Below are 15,321 nucleotides of genomic sequence, written 5' to 3' on the forward strand. Positions count from 1 at the left end.
AAATATTTCCCTTTTCCTTTTATTTCAACCTCAAAACAAAATAAATATTTACGTAGTTCCCTGTTTTTGATTATGTTCTTCGTATGTCAGTTGATACTATCAAGGATAAGGGCTACCAACTAAACCCTAGGAGGAGCTCTCATCATCCTGCTAAATACCTAACTGACACTGACTTTGCTGATGACATCGCGCTTATCAGTCGCTCATGCTCTCCTTCAGTCTCTTGAGCAGGCCTCAAACTGTGTTGGTCTTTATCTCAATGAGACAAAAACTGAATATGTAAATGTATGCAAATCCCACAATAACCACATTATCAAAACACTTAACACTCCTTTGAAACAGGTTGATGACTACAAGTATTTGGGTTCATACAGTATATATATCTTCTTCCCAAAATGACTTTCAAACTAGGAAGGGTATGGCCTGGTCAGCTTGCATGCATAAGATCTGGTCATCCCAGCTTAGTAAGAGGTTCAAAGTAAAAATATTTAGGACGACCGTCGAGACGATTCTACTCTATGGCACACTTTCAAAGAAATTAGAGAAACGGCTGGATGGCACTTACACCCGCCTTCTAATGAGAGCGCAAAAGCTTGGAAGAGCCAACCATCGACTTCTCTAATATACGGCAACCTTCCGTGTTTCTTCACTAGTCCAATCCAGAAGAACAGTTTGCTGGACACTGCTACAGAGGTGATCATGAGGTTATATCTTCCCTTCTTCTCTGGAATACTGCCTCAAAGCAGACCAGAGGTAGAAAACTGTCATTCCCTGATGTCATCGCTAGGGACACATGCATCAGTAAGCAGGAACTGGGAAAGGCAATAAAGGACTGGAAAGTCTGGCGTGGCGTTGTGAAATCGATGATCTTGACCGTGGTCGAAAAATGATGAGTTCCCTTTGAAGTGGGTACAAATGTGACAGATTGTTGTAAAGTGGTTTTAGTTGGGCTTTTTTTTACCTTGTGTTGAAGAAGCAGCTTCAGAGGAGATGTGTCCTGAGCTGCTACTGTGACTCCTCCTCCTGGCTCTCTCAGGAGCAGACACTTTGGCTGAGGTAGATTTGGTTGCGGACATCAACTCCACTTTTTCCTGAGTCTTGACAGCAGACCTCCTGCTATGACTGGAAGAAAAAGCAGAGGAGAATATAATTGTATTGTTCTTTGAAATTTATTTTGTAATGTCATAATTGTAAAGGTTTCATGACATTAATTTTCATTTATTTTTCTTACGTGTGTTGTGCGCAACAGTGACACTTGGTCAACAAACGCTATTTCCGTACTCAGACAGACACGTACAGGGACACGCATACATAGTGGCTAGCACCACTCAAAAATAAGAATAATTACAAAACGTTTTTTTTGTCACGATCCCTTTAAGAAGTTTGTAAACCAATTCTGAAATGTGCTATATACACACACACACATGTAATTATTTTAGTACATCTCACTGCACATTGAGAGGAATTGCGACACGGTTGTGCTCTACATTTTCAAGTTCTTTCAGTCAGACAGAAAGGAAGCAGACCTTGTTGAGGTGTTAGTGCCGGAGGCAGACGAGTCTGGCTGCTGACTCTTCTTTCGGAACCTCTGGCTGCGCCGGAGCCTGTCGTTGCTCTTGATGGCAGTTTTGTACTCTGACGTGATTGACCGGATTTTCTCCTCGAAGAAGGCAGAGAGCCGCAGGGTCATACTGTATATCTAAAACAAATAGGAATACAGCAATCAGCGACATTGTAACCTAGGGCAGCACAAATACCGCTACAAAAAACCAACCTCATCTTGTTGTGCTGTATACTGTACTATCATTCAAAACTAAAAGGGCCACTTCACTCCTTTTGCAACCAGAGCTTATTTTAATGATGTTTAGGACACAATAAACACTTTCCTGGGGTGTTTGTGCGTGTAATGTTTTTATTTATTTATTATTTTTAGTCATGACACCATGTTCATGACCAAAAACTTGTCATGAAAATGTGGTCTCACTTCCTTCCTGGACAACATCACACCTCCATGCAGCCTCCTCCCCAAAGAGATTCTATATAAAGAGGCAACAGTCCTTAAATATTTGGAATCACCACTAGATGGTGCAGCGGTAGAGCTGCCGCCATCACTCCAATATAGCAGCAACGCTTTGTCTATGTAACACCTCAAACACCACGTAAACATGCATGGTCGTGCGCATGTGCACATGCATGCGCACACATGCACCCTGAATGAATAAGTTACTAATTGATGTTTTGATCCTTTCATAAACATGATAAATAAATGAGTGAATAAATATACGAGAGTAGAATAGGATAAGACAGGAAGTTACATCATCACTCCAATATGGCAGATGCACTGTTACTATGGGACTTAATGGGAATGTCGCCTCTTTAGCCATACGGGGCAAATAACTAACATTGAGTGACTGCAGTTATCTTCCAGCGGTGAAATGTCCTTTTAAGTGATAATTTTCTGATCAAATCATCAGAAAACAATTTAAAGCCTTAATTACAAGCTACAGAATTGAGGCTAAAACTGTACAATTTCTGAACGTTGTCTAAAGAAATTATAGAGTTATGAGATGTGTAGTCAAGGGCCAAGGCCGTAGGTTTAACCCATTTTGGGCGGGAACCCCTTTTGGTGTTAGCATTATGTTATGCTTTAGCTATTGAAAAATAGCAGATCTACAAGCACATAGCGCGCCACCGAGTGGCGCGCTACGAGCTTGTATGTCTGCTATATTTGAAAAACCGAAGAACGACTGACATAGCTTTTTCAGAAAACTGTCAGGATGTAGAAGACATTTTTAGCCTGTAATTTTGTATTAAATCTAAGGAAATATGACAACCAGACACTGACAGACACCGACAGAAATGATGGTCAAACCTTGGAGCGTTTGTTGGGAGTGTAGGCTTTGGCATTGGCAAATATCAGACGGGTGTCTTTACAAAGCTCAATAGGATTCTCATATCCATCTTGCTCCAGGGTCCTCTTCACCCAGCCAAAGTCCATCGGGGTGTCAATAATATCTTGGTAGTCCTGGAGAAAAACAGTACGAATGGATTGTTGAGACGAAGCTGACAATTTGTCTGGCCTAAAACAAAAGGGGGGTTTTAGGCAACATTACAGATATATTTCTTTGAAAGAAATATAAATATCCCTTGGTTCCACCTATAAGATACAAACATGCCATTCTCAATGCATTTACGTGCTTACTTTGTTGGTCCTTTATTCTGCATGCATATTTCCCCCTTTTTTTCCTCATTGTTTTTAACAACATTTTTATCCCACAATTTTGAAACCCATTTTTCACCCAGTGTCAATTTTCTAATGTAATCCTGGGTGCTAGACTCTCTCTGCCAACCTGGGGAGAGCAACGGACTGACCTGATGCCTCTTTCTATGCATGACGAGTCCAAGACGCTTCTTTTCACCTGACAGGGGGGGGGGTTTCCCCGGTTGGACATAGCGCATGGAAGGAACACGTTATTCCAACCAGTTCCTTTCCCCACCATCCGCCCCGGCTGACCAGGGGGAGGCAGTTTAGAACCCAGGATTACTGCATATTTTTTGTGAGGGTACCTACCCTAGGGGACACGGGGAGAACATTGTCAACCCCACCCAGGGTATGGGCACTGATGACGCGGAGGAGAGAACACCTTCTAGCTGTGAGACGGCAGTGCTACCGACTGCGCCACCGTGCATGCATATTTCCTAATGAATAACAGTAAACAACCACAAGACGGCACAATACATTGAAAATACGTGAATTAAAACAAAGGTTTTGTTTTTGAATACAACTAAACTAATATATACAGTACACTATAGACGGTATGCGCGTGACATCGTCATCATACCCGGAAGTTATGCGTGAAGTCATACGCCTACTGAGCGGCAAAATAAATACTTTCTGGCCTTGACAGCCCATACATAAACAGAAAAGTTCTATCTGATTGCATTAAACGACGTTAAACTCACTTTGCCACTCACTTATGCATGCACATACCCTCTATAAAAGTATATTGCACTGTGTGGAATGCAGATTGAGACATGCAACATGCAACATCTATTACATTTGTTCTCTGCATTTTACTCATCCTAACTGTTACCTGTTGTTCTGCCTCTCTTTGCCTGTCTGTCTCTCTGTGGCTATCGTGACTTCCTCGCTCCTGTATGAAGTAGGCAACCCATGCTCTAGGCTTACAAAACACTTATTCCACAAGTCAGCACTGAACTCAAATGCTACATTATATTCAGTGGGAATTTGTTATACTGTAGTGTAGACTACATTTTCTTTCCTGTGTGCTCCAAGGTTCCTTAGTTTTGCTGACAGTAAAACAAACCAACAGAGTTTCCGTTAAATCTATCGCACATTTTCAGAATGTGAATTTTGAAATGTGAAACTAATATTATGATAGGCAGTAGGTGGCACTATTTTGCCAGTCACGAGAGACACATATTGATCATGATTATCCACTGGTTTTGTGAAACATTTCTCAATCAAGTTGTCTGGGAAATACTATTCATAAACATTAATTTGCAGACTTGCTTGAATTGGGTCAGTACTATGCACCGACGAGTACAGTACACGTTCTACTGTATTTCTCCCACCTGAGCACCCAATTATTATTACTTATGTGCACCGAGCAGTATGTGCCAGGGTATCGGCATCGTTTTAATTTGATTTGTATAACCTTGTACATACACAGGATGAAAAGGAGCACGCCTCTTACTTTGCCAGATGAAAAGCATAATTTCAACAGGTAATATCAATGGAATCATTGGAACTGAATGGTGAATATTGTAAACAAGATGTTGGAGCAGTGATTCTGAGAAATGTGGTCCTAGGTGTGTGTATATTACCACAGGGTAATCAGCGAATCAAGGACTGGCAATATCCGTTTTAGAATTGTCAATATGGCTGCTGTGAAAAAGGTCTCAATTATCAAAGAATCACTCAAATTGTTGTATGTTCAATCATTGTATATTATCATCATGGAAAACCTGGTTTTATTGTGACCTACCGGAAAGATCTGTGGATCAACAGGTTGTCTGAAGGGCTCCGAGTCTTCACAGTCAAAGATGTAGTTGATCAGATTCTTGCACTTGTCCTTCCAGGCATCCCTGTCTGGCACCACCTCCTCTGAGCGCTAGGAATGTTGTGAAGGAAGACGGCCAGCATGATGACACAAACCACAATGCTTTCTGGTCAGTCTGCTTATTTTAATTTCATTTTAAAGAATCGAGGAAGGCACCAATGATTCAGCGTTGACAAAACAAAATGTAAATGAACAGGGAACTAAGCCCTAGGCCAATAGGCCCTTTTGACGGCAGACATTTTAGTGAAAGCCTTCAGCTACGTTTTCACATCAAAATGTCTGCTGTGAAAGGGAATTTTGTGTTTTTCTGCCCTGTAATTTAAACTACAGAAAGGCAAGAACACAAGCTGACCTTCTATTCATACATTGTGGTGTTAAAGGAGAATTCCATGCTAGAAGGCTTTCTTACCTTTATTTGTAGTTGTTACGTCCCCACCAAAGAGGTCCAGGTGTTATTTTGTGCAAAAGCGCATTATTGGCTATTTCCCCTACCATAAAGCCCTCAATGAATTGCATTGAATGTAATGGGGCATTGGGGTGTTGTGCTAATTCGCTTATTTCCATCGCTCAAAAATCAATCACACTTTACTACTTATTTCGATGGGTATAAGCGAATTAGCACAAAAACCCAACCCCCATTGAGGGCTTATATTAGGGGAAATAGCCAATAATGCACTTTTGCACAAAATAACACCTGGACCTCTTTGGTGGGGACAAATAAGGTAAGAAAGCCTTCTAGCATGGAATTCTCCTTTAAGCCAGTTGTAGCTAATCAACTTAATGTGGTAGATTTAGTTGTGCCAATGTGCATTGACAATAGTCAGTCAACAGCATCGTTTATGTTCAACAAAATAATTACCTAGTCTTCCTAAACATTAACCTTTTTATAGTCATTGGCTGAAATTCATGCTAATCACTAATATGACACTGAAATAGCGTGCTGCATTAGAGGTAGTTGCGGTGCAATAGAAACACATGTGAGCTGAGCATCAACAAAAAATGTCATCTTATATTGATTTATATTATCTGATCAACATGTCTTTTTAGTTCAGCTGTTAACTGTTTCCCCACCAGGATTAATTAATAACATGGCAGGATATCGCGCCGTTCAACCCTTATTTTGAAGATCCAAAACTCCGCGACCAGATGTTGTGTCAGCTTAATGGTGTGTGTGTTGTGACTGTTGTCTCAACGGGATGTTATAGAGGGTATACGCGTGACATCATCATCAAACCTGGAAGTTATGCAGGAATGCCTACTGAGTGGCAAAAAACTACTTTCTGGCCTTGACAGCCCATACATATAAACAGAAAAGGCCTATCTGATTGCATTAAACAATGTTAAACTCACTTTGCATGTTGCTTTGCCACTCGATGTGCCATTCACTTTAAGCATGCGCATACCCTCTATTGTTTGCCTGGAGCATGAGAAGCAGTGGCTGCCGCCATTACTGCGACCGCCAGGTTCCGTGCAATAAGCGCTGTTTTGACCAGAAATGCCACCTGGGAGGGGTTTTTGGAAACTAAAGCGACTGAAAGCATGCGTGCGCGTGCAACCAAGACGGCGCAGCCCAGGGTCTAAGCTAACAACAGATAGCCATCCGAAGCTAATTTGAGTAGCCTTTCCACTAGATTGAATCAAACACATATACAACTGAATAAACATAGATACGTATTTTGGCAGCATCGCTTCCCGACAAATAACGCAGACTATTACCTATTGTTACCTATTGTAACGAGACTGTGTTTGAAAGACATTCACAATGAAAGGTGGTGAGCCACATGGCTCCCCTCCCCTAGGCACACCTATTAGTTGCCTTGTTGTGAAATGCTACATTTTTATTATGCTATTAAAAGCGCGAAAGCAGGTTTATGCATGGAATATCGTCTCTGGAAAACATCATCACTCCTCTATTTCTACATACCTGACGTAGCCTATGCACAGAGGAAGTGCCTGCTGCATCTCCATCATCGTCCTAAAGAACACATCCAAATTACATTTAATGCTTTGTACAGCACATTTATGCTTCGGTGAAATAAAAAATACCAATTTTCAACTGAAAAGTGAAACTGAAAACATGACTCAGTTGTCCTTTCAGAAATGGTTTAAAGACCAGGTGAAATTGTTTTTCGTGAGCATATGGTGATGGTCATAGTGAAACGAGCCTAGCAGCAGCGCATCACAGAATAACAGACATCATAGGCACACTTTACCTCATCATCTTCATCCATCTCTTCAACAGCGTTATAGAGCTCCATGACATCAGTACAGCCCGGGTCACTGTGTGAATGGAGAGTAATTTATCAACTTCAACACTTAATGGGGTTAACTCCTCATGAATCCAGTCAGTATTGGACAATAAACACGTCTCTAGCAAAGTCTGAAAATAGTTGGTAAAGTTCACTGTGGAATTTATAAGCAATTTATGTTTCTAGAAATAACAGGGCAATATTGTAGTTCAACACTGACAAAACAGTCAATCTAATTCTCTTAACACTTTGCCCGGGGTTATTTAATCCATTACATTATAGCGCCCATTCGATTTATAAACACGGACCCCTTTTCCGGACGGACTGGCGGAAGTTGTTGATGTGTGAGTAGCAGCTAACAATAGCCACACCACTCTAGAGTCGATAGACAACAACGGGAGACAAGAATAAATCTATCGAGACTAGTGACTGGACCGCGGAGCGCCGTCTAACTCAGGATCTTTTTTCATAAAAAGACGGGATGATTTAGATCGCGAGTTATGAACGTTTTAAGATGTTCGTTTTCATCAGCTAAACAGGGGAGGGAGTTTTTCGATGACGTCTCACTCTTGCGCGTCACCGAGGATTGCCCAGCAGGCGCACCTGGGCTATAGAGCCATGCTGGGCTCTATAGCCTAATACTAATAGAAAGGACAAAGTACTTCGTCCTGGGCCATGGGAGTGTTAACAGGTTCCATCCATCCGACGTGTCCACACGTCATAAGCAATCCAACCGACGGGTTTCAATGACGTGTGTACACGTCCTAGCGCATCTTCAATGCGCATCTTCAATGATATCAAATGAGAGAATATTCTGAATTGTTTCCTTTTTATATTTTTTCCAAGGCCACCGTACGCTTTGCTCTTCATTCATGCGCTGTCCCGTTTACCGCTGCAGAAAGAATGCCTCGTATCTGATAATCTAGGGCGCTCTCCGTGGTTTTCCGGGGGCTGATTAATTGTGTTAAACAGATTATACTTGCATTCATATATATAAATGTTTTTATCTACTGGGTATAAATCCTCATCTTCAAGAAAAACGTACTTGATAAACTTCTGAAGGACGTTTGTGATCATTTTTGCAGAGTGTGCGATCTTACTCCTCTGCTCATTGAAGGTGCGGGCGTTGTGTGCGATGTACCTTACATCCCAGAGTAACGATGACAAGCGCCTGGGAAACAACCAAAATGTAAATTAGCATCTATGCTACATACATATGTCTGTGTGGTAAGATGTTTGCGCAGACCTGAAAGTCTACATCAGACCTGGGAAACGTAGGCGTGAGCAAGTCATTCTTAAATGTTGATTTCAATCTGTTTGGAGTACTAAGGGTTGAGTTATACCACATTAAGACCATCTCAGAAATGCATATGCGAGTACATTTGTCATAATTGTGTTACTATCAAGTTGGCCAACACTGTCTGAATTGCTCGGATGCAGTAAATCTTTTCACTAATGGGTATATCTAGCTATAGCAGAATAAATAAAACAAAAAATGACCAGGTCTGATCTCATGTTGATTTCTGGTGACCAGAAAGGGTGCAATATCTTGTTACCTATAGAATCTGCTGATGGTTCTGAGCCGAATGGTGCCCAGATCAGTGGGGTGGGCGATCACAGTGCAGTAGGTGGGGTACTGGACAATGTCCACAGGCCCAGAGAACGGAGCTGCGATTTCTATTGCAGAAACAAGAACAGGACTTTAGTCAGGTAGTAAAACAAAAATAAGCTTACTTGATTAACATCAAGCGATTGTCTGTTAATGTGAATGTTTCAGAGACTCGATAAGACAGATTCAACGACAACAACAATGACAGTGACACAGACGCAGAAAAGGCTTCCTTGCGCACCAGAGTAAGGCCAAGTGTGGACAAGGACGGACGCATGCACACCACACAGACGAACAACAGTCTGGTGAGACAGAGGAGGACACTAGGCAGGAGGTAAACCATAGTCCTAGAGACCTCTCAGTGCCTGCTATCCCCCAAGAACACACACGGCAGAGACATCCTCCTGTTAGTTCTGGCATGAGAGAAAGGACAATGGGCGGGTCCCCTGGGCGCTATGGTCGCTGGGGTGTGGCCAGCACTGGCGTTCCCTGTTGACCGGGTGTGGCCAACGCTATAGCTGGTACTGGTTGTGCCTCGTGATGGCTGCGCCCGGGGCGCCCCTCCGTGGATTAGTCTATAGCTGGAAGCCTGAAGGAGAGGGGCAGTGACTTGGCCAATCACTGCTGACCCGCCAACTGGAGAGTGTAGTGGTTGAGGTTTGAAACACTCTAAGAAGGTTGGAGACCACCTGATGACCTCTCTTCCAGGCCAAGGCTTCATCCATTAGAAATGGATTATATTCGCATCTTTGATGTATTTACAAACAGAGAGAGAATAATTGCACATACCGATGGTGATGAGTTGGTCGATGGCAGCCGTGATGCGTTCACACTCCTCGTCTCTGCTCCTGTCGCCCCACTCCCCTGGCTGGGGCTTGTACATCAGCTCATTCATCTCCTCTGCAGTCACCGGAATACCTCCCCCTTCCGTATCCGGCACCTGGGCTGAAGAGCATGGCAAGACAAAAACGGGTTAATATGCACTGGCATCTAGCTGCCAGGAAATGTCATCATCATCATTCATCATCATCATATCATCATACTATAATTCAGTCAATGTCTGTCTGAATGAATGAATGTGTGTCAGAAACACCGCCGTATCTCCTCACCACCTGCACCAATCGCTCCCACTTTTCACACAGGAATTGACCATAATAATATGGAGGTCTTAACGAAGCCCTTTTTTTTTATTTCACACATTAATAATGAATAATGAATTTATCTCAATATCTCACAACGGGTAAGGGCTAGTCTAATATAATACTGTATAACCTACACAGTTAGGAATGGGCTCAGCAGAATCAAACAACAGCAAGGAAAACAATCTGCCATGTACCCTCAAAATGCCTGGACAAAATAAAAAGTAAAAATGAAATACTTGAATAATAAAATTGCAACTAGTAATGCTATCAACACATCAGGCGAAGACATAATGAAGTCCTTTCTTTACCATCATCTGGAATAGCTTCCAAATCCCATGGACTCAACTTCTCAGTTTCTCCATTGTCCCACCTGGTGGCCACAAAAAGACAGACATGTTCTACGGCATGTTTCTGTAATCATAGACAGCTACATTTGGAATAATTTCTCATTCTGCCATTAAAAACAAATACATTTGCATTTTCAGTGGTGCAAGGTATCCAACAGAGAATCAAAGAAATAGTCACTAATAAAGTAGAAACCAATTATCTTTTTCCTACCTGACTTTGAAGCACTGGAAGTGGCTGTCGGGGTATTCTGACTGGTAGGGCTCCTGACACACGATGGACCCAGACCACCAGGCATCATCTATCACAGAGCGGAACCTGTCATCTAGCAGGGACAGAACCAAGCAAATGTTTTTACTATTTATTAATTTACTGTACCTTAAAATGCAACATTTCGCTTGGGAACCAGGTTTAGCCAAGGCATTTAACCCCAAATGCCTCTCACCGCCTATAGAAGGCCTTTTTTTATTTACTGAAATCCCACCTGACTTGAACTGTGAGCTTATAGAATGGCTATTTTTTGGCAAAGAGATTTGGTGAGAAAGTTTACCTAACTTTGCTACTACAGGGAAAAGCCCACATTGTTACTCTTTATTCTATCCCTTTGTTTGCCGTTATCCATGCTGCTGCATTGTCTGAAGGAAGCCAAACAAAAAGAGGTTTTTCTCTTATGTACCTGTACACAAGATGTAATGATAAAGTACAACCTTGAACCTTGAGTAGAGGGAAAAAAGAAAGGGGCCAAGTACAGACCTGTACAGTATATACAATTAAAGTGGAAGATAAACAATTTATAGTCAGGGGATATTAATAAAATCTGGGAATACATTTCTTACCAAGAATTGTCTTCACCAATGTGTTTGTAAAGGTGTCTACTCACATATCCCACATTGGTTTATATTCAACCACCCTAGGGGAATTTTTGACAGCTGCTGAAAGTTGGGGTACCATACAACCATTATAAGGCAAAATGTGTCTATGGCCATTTTTAGCCCAAGGAGTGTTTTTCGTGCAAAACTAATGCTTGGAATGGATTCAGAATGATGAAAACCCCCTAGTTTGACACGTCACATGCTATTTAAAGCATAATGAAATTTAGAACTTTTTTGCCATATATTGGCTGTTGATGGTAACCCAACTTTCAGCAGCTGTCAAAATTCCCCTAGGGTGGTTGAATATAAACCAATGTGGGATATGTTAGTAGACACCTTTACAAACACATTGGTGAAGAAAATTCTTCGTAAGAAATAGATTCCCAGATTTGACATTATACTGATAATATTCCCTGACTATTAACTGTACAAACAATTAAAAAATGGGCATGGATCAGCAATCATGTACAATACTTGTGATTTATGCTTGATAAAAACGGTTAGTTAGGGATGCTGGGTTAATATTTGCTCAACTCAGTTGAGCAAATATTAACCCAGCATCCCTAACTGGCTAAGCAAACAGCTCATGAAAAGCAAAGATTTTGGTAAAACTCACTCGGCTGCCAGTTTCTCCGGAGTGCCTCATCATAATTCTGCCTCAGCACCAGGAAATCTATGACATCTGGCATGTCGTGATACCTGTGTGAGAACATCAAGACTCACAATCAGTGTAATGTATACTATAGCATGTTGATTTAATGTATAGGGACCTATTCAAACTTCACAGTACATAATGAAAGATAATATAGTATTGTACTACAGGACATTAAGATGGCACATAACATACTATGCTCAGCAGAAGCAGCACCATCAATACATAAATTATACACAATAAGTTGCCATACATTAAGAGGCAATTCAGCCTCTGCGGTCACTGCATGTCAACGAAGTACTATGAAATGAAAATGGGTTTTAGATGGAGCTAAAGTTAATTTCCTACATACTTGACAGAGAAGGACTTGTCAGCGATCTTGCCCGTGCCATGGTCAATAAGAGTCAGTTTTAGGCAGCACAGCGTGGGAGGACAAACTTCATATCGGATCCCAGTTATCTTCACAAACTCTTGGTCCTACAAAAAATACAAAAACAAAATAAAGACATCACCCAGAATTCGCAAGAAGAGGCACTAATGCCAAACATCTTAACCACTAGTCTAAAAGGGGAATCCCACCTTGGTTGGGGGATAGCAGAGGCTCTGAGCCACTCTGCTACACATTAGTCTAAAAATGCTGTGTGGCCTTCTTGCACACCTAGCAAGAGGCTAAATATTAAAGATTGAACATTTATTTAATATAGCCACGTGAAACACAATGCAGTGTTCAGTTTTGTGCTTACTGAAGTAAACTCTAAAATCTAAAGATGGAGAAAATATATAAAATGCTGGGACAATATAATTATTCATTTGGTTAGGATTTTTGCATTCTTTGCGTCATTTTCCACTCATTGTTCTATGACTAAGTATTTTGACTGTAAGGCACTTGACATAGATCACACATTTTTGTTAGCCACTTTGCATTAGGAAACTTGTTCTTGTTCTGTTACTAAGTCCTACCCTAAGCTCCATCTTCTTCCAGGGTTGTTTGTCTATGTTGATGGGGTACACCTCAGTCCTTCTCACCGCCTCCACATAGGCCTCATGGCCCTGTCGAAAGTAGATCACCTGACAAAAACAAACAACGGTTTATACCTCAGGACACGGCTAGGAAACATGTGATTCTCAACCTGTGTAGGAGGGATGAGAGCAGCTAGGAGGGAGGTGATTGGGAAACCAGAATTGGCATCTTTCTATGAAATTGAAACATACCTCATCCCCCATTTGGGGCACAAAGGGGGACTTCCTGGGAATGACATCAGTGATCCACAATGAGGGTCTGAACTCATTGGATACCTCCCTGTTGATAGGAGGTCTGGCCTTGGGCCGCTGTTGGGGAAACGCACACTATTCATCAATATTCACAGCGCAAGTTAACAATTAAGCCAATGGAGATTTGTCGTTGCTGTCGGACAGAAACTTTGTATATCCATATTTCATCTTTTTATATTTATTTCATTATAATTTTGAGTTATGGAGGTCCTTGAAATAAGGTTTGAGGTTTTAAGTGTTTAAACTAAGGATAAATGACTTGGATGATTCCACCATAGATGGAAAATAGATGCCTCATTGGCCGCTGCAGTTAGTGTGTTGGAACTTGGAGCAGTGCAAGGAGCCATGTGTAAACAAACGTTTACATTGCCCCTTCTGTGATGCATGTGGAAGCATGGCAAGTTTAGACCCACCCCCACCTGCCTCTGACTTTCCTACACGTGCTCTATGACGCACGTGGTCCGCTGGGATGACCTTTTACGCAGAGCCTGGTAGTCGATGGTCACTGAGGGGGCACTCGTTTTACAGGCGACCGGATTAAGGTTGGTGGTGAGGGGTCCATTAAAATGACCGGATTAAGGTTGGTGAGGGGTCCGTTAAAAGGACCGGATTAAGGTTGGTGAGGGATGCGCTGCTCCGTGCTTGCGGTTATGGTTAGGTTAGGGTTTGAGGTAGGTAGTAGCCGGCACTGTAAAACAAGCATCCCATCAGCGCCCATCGAAACCGAGGCTCTGCGTAAAAGTTGGTCCCGTGGTTAGGGCTGCAACTAACGATTATTTTCATAATCGAGTCATCGGCCGATTATTTAAACGATTAATCGGATTATGGCACTTATTTAGCTATGACCTTAAAAATACATTTTAGGTTATTTTAGACATGTTCTAACTAACAAAAATACATTAAAGATGAATAATTCATTCAAAAATAGCCTACATTTGATTAGCTGCCGATTCTGGCTTTAATGGTGATGTACAATAGAAACTCAATCTTATAAATAATATGTTGAGGGTAAATGGCCTCAGACATTAGATGTTTTTGGATACCATGTGATTCTGTCATATCTTTCTTTGCAGTCGCTACTGTACATGTGCAACAATCAGATTGTAAGGGAAGAGAGATGGCTCAGAGATGGCTCACTCTTTACTTTAGTTACACTTTACTTTAGAAAAACTATGGTTAAGTGGAAAAACACCCATGATTGCAATTGCAAAAGAAACTCCAGTGGTTAGTTGCCATTTCGATTAATCAATTACTAAATTAGTTGACAACTAATTGAATAATTGATTTGATTAATCGTTGCAGCCCTACTTGCCCCCACTTGGCAAGCTTCCGCTTCCGGCAAAGGTTTGCCTCCATGTTAACTCCTCTCGAGATATACACGCCCCAGAGTCGAAGCAGGCGTCTACCTTTCTATGTCTATGGATTCCACTGGATAGAGCTTGCTCACCTTGGGGGTCCTGCTTTTACTTTTCTTGGCCTTGGCTCGGCTCTTCTTCCTAGGATGCTCCTCCTCGTCACTCTGGTGTTTGTCCTCCGTCTCCTCGTTCTCCTCGTCCTCCTCCTCCGAGCTGCTGAGCTGGCGCCGCCTCCGTTTCCTTGACGACTGTTTGGTGGAAGGCTGTAGGTTGATCCCAGCATCTGCTGTCCAATCAGAGTACTCGCTCGAGGAGTGGCTGTCCAATCAGAATGTGTATGTGAATATATATATTTAATTATGGTTTTGGGTTATATCAGATAAAAACTCTGGTAACCGGAGCAAATTACAGGTAAAACTACCTTGTAATAAATGTGTATGTAAAAGTCAACTAGGTCCACTAGGATAACTTTTTAAAGATAAAGCTTTTACCCTGATGAGTCACTTTTCCATTCCTCATCATTGGAAGATTCAAGTTCACTGCCATCCAGTTCATTGTCCTGGGGATGTGAAAAACCTGACATTAAACATTATGGTCCATGACATTGTGTTTTTTGTATTTTACAACCTGGTGCAGTTCAGTAATGGCATTTTGGAATACTACATAATACAGTCAAAGCCCTCCAACAACACACAGAGAAATCAATCCACCACCATTAGGAGGAGAGTGGCAGGAACGTCC

General features: G+C 41.8%; 1 protein-coding gene across 1 annotated transcript in view; it reads right to left on the reverse strand.

Annotated features, from left to right (window-relative positions):
- Positions 1 to 15,321, reverse strand: part of brwd1 (bromodomain and WD repeat domain containing 1) — a 37,021-nt gene that overhangs the window by 5,903 nt on the left and 15,797 nt on the right. The window contains exons 23-39 of the mRNA XM_079514093.1: positions 15,072 to 15,139; positions 14,673 to 14,898; positions 13,166 to 13,282; positions 12,914 to 13,021; positions 12,306 to 12,430; positions 11,918 to 12,000; positions 10,643 to 10,754; positions 10,393 to 10,454; positions 9,732 to 9,887; positions 8,890 to 9,010; positions 8,379 to 8,504; positions 7,298 to 7,364; positions 7,009 to 7,059; positions 5,010 to 5,135; positions 2,873 to 3,025; positions 1,527 to 1,699; positions 962 to 1,122 (exon numbers count right to left, since the gene is read on the reverse strand). Coding sequence (XP_079370219.1) covers positions 962 to 1,122; positions 1,527 to 1,699; positions 2,873 to 3,025; positions 5,010 to 5,135; positions 7,009 to 7,059; positions 7,298 to 7,364; positions 8,379 to 8,504; positions 8,890 to 9,010; positions 9,732 to 9,887; positions 10,393 to 10,454; positions 10,643 to 10,754; positions 11,918 to 12,000; positions 12,306 to 12,430; positions 12,914 to 13,021; positions 13,166 to 13,282; positions 14,673 to 14,898; positions 15,072 to 15,139 — 2,035 coding nt within the window. The remainder of the gene's footprint in view (positions 1 to 961; positions 1,123 to 1,526; positions 1,700 to 2,872; positions 3,026 to 5,009; positions 5,136 to 7,008; positions 7,060 to 7,297; positions 7,365 to 8,378; positions 8,505 to 8,889; positions 9,011 to 9,731; positions 9,888 to 10,392; positions 10,455 to 10,642; positions 10,755 to 11,917; positions 12,001 to 12,305; positions 12,431 to 12,913; positions 13,022 to 13,165; positions 13,283 to 14,672; positions 14,899 to 15,071; positions 15,140 to 15,321) is intronic.

The sequence above is a fragment of the Electrona antarctica genome (assembly GCF_951216825.1).
Source record: "Electrona antarctica genome assembly, chromosome: 11".
NCBI classification, from domain to species: Eukaryota; Metazoa; Chordata; class Actinopteri; order Myctophiformes; family Myctophidae; genus Electrona; species Electrona antarctica.